Source organism: Peromyscus eremicus, chromosome 2, assembly GCF_949786415.1.
Source record: "Peromyscus eremicus chromosome 2, PerEre_H2_v1, whole genome shotgun sequence".
NCBI classification, from domain to species: domain Eukaryota; kingdom Metazoa; phylum Chordata; class Mammalia; order Rodentia; family Cricetidae; genus Peromyscus; species Peromyscus eremicus.
In genome coordinates, this window is record NC_081417.1 from 138,176,541 (window position 1) to 138,183,023 (window position 6,483).

At 45.3% G+C, this 6,483-nt stretch overlaps 1 protein-coding gene across 3 annotated transcripts in view; it reads right to left on the bottom strand.

Annotated features, from left to right (window-relative positions):
- LOC131904056 (zinc finger MYM-type protein 4) overlaps positions 1–3,122 on the bottom strand; it is a 123,022-nt gene extending 119,900 nt beyond the window's left edge. The window contains exon 1 of one of the 3 annotated variants that reach the window (XM_059254982.1): positions 2,763–3,122. In XM_059254982.1, coding sequence (XP_059110965.1) covers positions 2,763–2,801 — 39 coding nt within the window. In that variant the 5' untranslated portion in view covers positions 2,802–3,122. The remainder of the gene's footprint in view (positions 1–2,762) is intronic. The other 2 variants (XM_059254980.1, XM_059254979.1) reach the window with 2 other exon arrangements.
- Positions 3,123–6,483: the final 3,361 nt, after the last annotated feature.

Consider the following 6,483-nt stretch of genomic DNA (forward strand, 5'->3'; position numbering starts at 1 on the left):
CATACACACACACAAAAAAACAAACCCTGTCTCAAAAAACAAAACAAAATAATGATGATGATGATGATGATGTTTGAAAGCTGAGGGGTGGCCCAATGGTAAAGCATGCATGCATAAAGCCCTGGGTTCAATCCCCAGAACCGAAAAGGAAAAAAGGTGTTACTTCTTTCAATAAGGTATCATTATGCAGCTCTGATTGGCCTGGAACTTGCTGTGTAGATCAAGCTGGCCTCACAAAGATCTACCTCCCTTTGCATTCTAAGTCCTGAATTTAAAATCATGGCCATTTCCTGCTTAAACAACAAAAAGTTTTGACTGCAATCAGTTTTCTACCTGTTAAATGTAACCTATAATACAAAATATACTTAAAAAGTCTAATTTGTTACCAAAACACTTAGATTTTTCTAAGACATTCTATAAAGCAAATCACAACAGCATGAGTAGCAAATGAGTATCTCTCTCTGAATTTACACCATAGTTAATTTATCCTTTATATTTCAATTAGTAGACCATACATGTTAAACACATTCACTCAAGACAATGAAGATACAGTTTACTACAGATCACAAATTGAAGAACAATTCAGAATTTCAAAACTTATGCATTCTATATCAATATTCTAAATGAACTATTTGGACATACTATTACGAAGCTTAAATCCTATGATCGGATAGGAAGAGAACGTAACATTTTGCAAATCTAAGACTACCAACATTAATATTTTTCTTGTTGCATTCTTGGTTGTTCTTTTGTTTTGGTTTTGGTTTTGGTTTTTGGTTTTTTGAGACAGGGTTTGTCTGTGTAGTCCTAGCTATCCTGGAACTCACTATATAGACCAGGTTGGCCTCGAACTCAGAAATCCACCTGTCTCTGCCTCCCAAGTGCTGGGATTAAAAGCTTGCTCTACCACCATCCAGCCCAACATTAAATTTTAATTGTGAAAAATACTAAAATGCGGGGCTGGAGAGATGGCTTCGAGGTTAAGAGCACTGGATGTTCTTCCAGAGGTCCTGAGTTCAATTCCCAGCAACCACATGGTGGCTCACAACCATCTACAATGAGATCTGGTGCCCTCTTCTGGCCTGCAGGCCGAACACTCACTGTATACATAATAAATAAATAAATCTTTAAAAAAGAAAAAAGAAAAGAAAAATACTAAAATGCAATGTACTTAAAAGACTAATGACTAGGTAAAGGGATGGCTAGATGGAATAACTTTGTGGTAAACAAGTATCTAAAAAAAAAAAAAGAAAGCCAATAGTAGAATCTAGGAGTTTGGGTATGCAGTTGCACCCTGAATTAAAATTGTATTTTTACTTTTCTTGATAGTTATAAACAGTTTCCTAATGAACTGTTGAGGGGAAACATCTGGTGTATCCTTTATGATTTTAAGAAGAGAAACTTCCTAGGGCAGGAGTGCACCTCAGTGGTAGAGACTTCTCTCCCAGAGGTTAAAGCCCTGGATTCAATGCCCAGCACTGGAAGAGTAAAATAAAAACACTAAAAAAACAAACAAACAAAAACACCTAAGTGGCACCCAACACAAGCGTTTGTAGGGGGCAACCCTGTATTCAAATCCCAGCTCAAAACTCTGGACTTCGCAGACTTAATTACAGAAGAAGTAAATCTACATTTCCTCAGCCACTCATGGGCTTCGTAGTTCCTACTGAGTTGCACTCCTCACAAAGCACCTCACACTGGGTCAGACACACAGTCAGCACTCAGTATGTTAACAGTGTATATCTTTGAATGGACACTTGTTTTATGTTGAACGAAGAAGTATTTCGATTAAGAGTCGGTGGCAATGTTTTAACCAGGCTGTCTTAACAACTAACTTAACTAACATTTTGAGACCTTTTCCAAAAAGGAAGATTCCTGATAGGAAATTTGATGCTTAACAAGCTGGCAAGAGGAAGTAAAAGAAATGCCTTGAAAAGCTCAATCGATAGCATTATTCTCCATCTGAAGAAAATCACTCACAATTATTATTTTTTTTTTAAGTTTCAAGACAAACTTTTAAAAGGCTTTCAACAACTCTTACGTAGACAAGGCTGCGCCTAGGCAGGCAGGCTGGCTGGGTACAACCTCCTAACGACAAAACTTGTCACTCTTCCTAACTGCAGGTAAAGAAGCTAGACTACACCATATTCGTAGCTACCAAAAAAAAAACAAAAACAAAAACCTTCCTCCCACATCAAGACGACAACCCCACTTCTTCTGAGGTCCACTCTGGATCTTGATAACGGTCAAGGGGGAGGGGACAGTAGTAAGCAGGAAGATGAACTGGCTACGGCGTTCCCGCAGCACCCTCCCGGTTACTCCTCCGAAGGCAACCCTCCACGACTTCTTCCCGCCACCGCTGCCCCCACCCGACCTCTCCCCCAGAGAAACTTCTCCACGAGACTCCGTCCTCCGCGAGGATGCAGGAGCGGAGCCAGACACCTTGCGTGTCCCCCCCCGCCCCAGGCTCCCAGACGACTACGCACGCACCACCACCACGGCCGAGCTGGAGAAGGGAGGGGACCCCAGCGGACCACAGCCCCCGCCCCTCCCCCTCCCCGCCGGCCACCCAGCTTTGTCCCACCTGCCGGGAGGACCCCAGGGCCGCCTCGGGCCGCGCCTCCCTCGGGCCGCCGACCGCCGCGCCGCGCCGCCCAGGAGCCCCGGGCGGATCGGGGCCGGCCGCGCCCCGCCCCCCGCCAGCCCGCCAGCCTGCCGCCCGCCCGCAGTCCGGAGCCCGCCCGCGGCCTCACCTCACCTACCCTCTTTCGGGGGCCGGTCTCCACCTCCTGCTCCGCCATGTTGGGCCCCGCTCGGAACCGCGGCGGCTCCCGGCGCGGCGGCCGCGGCCCCTCTCGGCCCCCGCCCACACTGCAGACACGGCGCTTCGCTCGCGACGGTCCGGTCCCCTTGGCCCCCGCGGGGCCTGACGCCCGAGTGACGAGGGGTGCGGAGGCCCGCGCGCCGGCCGCAGCTCCCGGGGTCCCACCGGCGCGCGCGTGGGCACGAGGGCCTGCCGGGGCAGGGAGGGGGGGGCCGGGACTCGGGGGGTTAATGGCCTCCAAGGGGCCCCGTGAGTAGGATTATTTTCTCTCAGAGAAATTCCTCCGCCTGTGGTTTCTTAAAGGGATCTCCAAACCAGCCCCTTGCGCGCGTCCTTAATGCGCAGGCGCACTACAAGCCCCGCCTCCCTTTCCCACCAAGCCCCCGGTCCTGAGCGTGCGCGGTGAGTGGCCTAGACTAGGCCAAATCCCGTTCGTCTCGTTGCTGCCAGCAGCTGCTCCCACCACTCAACTATGGCCGCTCCCTTAAAGGGACCATGACGAAGGGGTGGTGGCTGAGTGAGATCTTAATGAAAGGGCCATCTGGAGGACTGGGAGAAATGACAGTGAGGGGTTCACATCACCACCCTCCACCTGACTGCAGACATATTGCTGAGGAGAAAAAAGGTTGATGAGCTGAAGTTCTCAGTGACCCTTTGAGCATGAAGAATCCCAACCAAGAAGAAAACAGGACCGTTATCTCAAGGAAAACGCCAACAGCTTGTCAAGAGGGAAAGGGCAGAGACTATCAAGGACCAACCTCCAACCTTAAAATCAGATCCACTGGTGGTTTTGAAGACAGAACCAACCACGGAAGATAATTTCTTCAGTAGTTATTAGAATAGCAAAATGGGGAAGGATTCTAGAAACCATCTACTCCATTGCTTTCAAAGTTAACATTTCAGTATGGTCGTCGGAAGTAAATTAATTTAGCTCAAGATACTGCGTGGCTGGTGAGGAACTGGAACCCAGACTGGAGTTGCATTCCTGAAGGAATGCACAAAACTGTCTTCCGGGAAAGAGAACATAAAATGTAAAAGTGCCTATTTGATATTTGAAGAACGTGATTGCTCTCCTGGGAAGATGTGTGAGGGAAACCTTGAACTGCTGTCTGTCATATTTGCCTCCTCTGAAGGAGCTTGAAAATCTGACTTAAAGGATAAAAACCTAACTATCGAAGCAGAAAAACTCGAGAAGAGTGGGCTCTCTCTTCCCTGAAAGACACTGAAGAAAGCTGAGGAGAATGAGAGCTTGATTTATTCCTCTGTCTAGTCTAGTCCTGGGGTCCTCAGATGGAATAAAACTTCCCTAATGGGATTCTTTTTTTTTTTTTAAGATTTATTGATTTATTTGTCATGTATACAGTGTTCTGCCTGCATGTTTGCCTGCAAGCCAGAAGAGAGCACCAGATCTCATAGAAGGTTGTGAACCATCATGTGGTTGCTGGGAATTGAACTGAGGACCTTTGGAAGAGCAGCCAGTGCTCTTAACCTCTGAGCCATCTCTCCAGCTCCCCAATGGAATTCCTAATGATGGCTTAGGGACAAAAGAGAGACATATAATAAGCAATACAATAAAATTGGTTAGGGTTGGTTGGGGTGGGGTGGGTTGCTATGTAGCTCAGGCTGGCCTGGAACTCCTGATCCTCCTGCCCTGACCATCCCAGTGCTTGGAGTGCTAAGATAATAGAAAATTCGCAAAGAACTAATTTTTGTTTTTTAAATTTAAGTCTCTGATTGAAAAAGTGTCATTCTCCATGGCAATACTTATTTGAAGGGGATCTAGCAGCTCCTCTACTCACAGGACAGAGTCAGTCTGCAACTGTACTTTCATGTGCCAGTCGGTAGCTCTTCGAACCCAAGACATTCTGCTGAAAACTGACATGGCTGCATATTTCCATGTTGGTCCTGGCTTCCTTGCTTACACCTGTTACCTTTAGTTTCACTCATGGGTAAAACAAAGAGAAATATATTCATTTCTGCCAAATAATTTCTTTTTTTAATATCCTAGACTCTTTTGTTACACTTCCAGGGAAAAAGCAAATAGAGAAAGGTTAAGAAAAGACATTTTCTGTGGCTTAAGAGCTCTGGCTCAGTTCAGTTCCCAGCAACCACATGGTGGCTCACAACCATCTATCATGGGATCTGATGCCCTCTTCTGGCATAAAGGAATACATTCAGATAGAGCACTCACATACATAAAATAAATAAATAAATCTTTTCTAAGAAATTTTTTTCAGGGAATATAGGTAATTTAAAGACTGGATGGTTTGCACCTTTTTTTACAGGCTGTAGAATACTCCCTTCCAATTAAATCTAACAATTTAAAAACGGAGTTTCAATGGTCAGGCAGTTGTGGTGCACACATTCATCTCAGCAATTAGGAGGCAGAGGCAGGTGGATTTCCATGAGTTTGAGGCCAGCCTGGTCTACAGAGTGAGTTCCAGGACAGCCAGAGCTACACAGAGAAATTTTGTCTTAAACAAAAAAAAGAAAAAATGTAACTTCAAATTTTCAACTGAAAGTAGGGAACCCAGTTTCAGCCTTGCCCTCTCGTTTCTTCTGCTCTCATGCCCCCTCCTATCATTAGAAAAAAGTTAGGCTTTAACACACACACACACACACACACACACACACACACAAATGGTTTAAAGGCATTGATGTAGTTCAATTATGCTATATTTTTCTTCTTCTGCAGTGCTGAGGACCCCCTCACACGTGCTAAGAAAGCATTCTACCACTGAGACACACACCCTAGGCTCATTTCCGTTTTTCAAAATGAAACCAAAGCCCAGATGAGAAGTAAATGGCACAAGATCACAAAAAGGATTAGTAACATCATCAAGACTGACAGACATCTTGACTCTCAGCCTAAGGCTCTCCACCACAGCAGGAAGTTTCTAGAGGTCTAATGTGTTGGATCTTGATTTGTACATTCCAGATAATGTACAAGCATACCAGGGATATTCGATGCAATTATTTATGTATAAGGGGGAAAGAGAAAGCCAGCATGTAGGGAGCACCATGGAGTTCACCAAATTTTATAGAGAGGTTCATAGAGAACAAGAGACTATTTAGTACATAGTCATTAAACACAGAGGCCAAGACAGAATTCAAAGATACACACTTCCTTGGATACTTGAAATTTCATGAAGACTGTAAATTGATGACCTGATATTCAAATCTGCCCAACAGACAGATATATATCTGGCCTATCTGTGTATACTTAGTCAAATTGTTTGTTTTGTGACTTGATTTTCTCATATGGAAAAATGGGTTACTGGAAGGATTAAATTAGTCAACACGTGCAAATCTCTTAGAACAACTTTTGGCTGCCGGTACTCCATCTTAGTCACTGTTCTATTGTTGTGAAGAGACATCATGGTTTTAGTTTTTCAAGATAGGGTTTCTCTGTGTAACATTCCTGGCTGTCCTGGAACTCACTTTGTAGACCAGGCTGGCTTCGAACTCACTGAGATCTGCTTGCACCTGCCTCCCAAGTGCTGGGATTAAAGGCATGAGCCATCACTGCCTGGCCCAAGGCAACTCTTATAGAAAAAAGCTTTTAATTAGGAGCTTGCTTACACTTTCAGAGGCTCAGTCCATTATCATGGCAGGGAATGCAGCGCTGGAGCAATAGCTGTGAGCTACATCCTGATCCA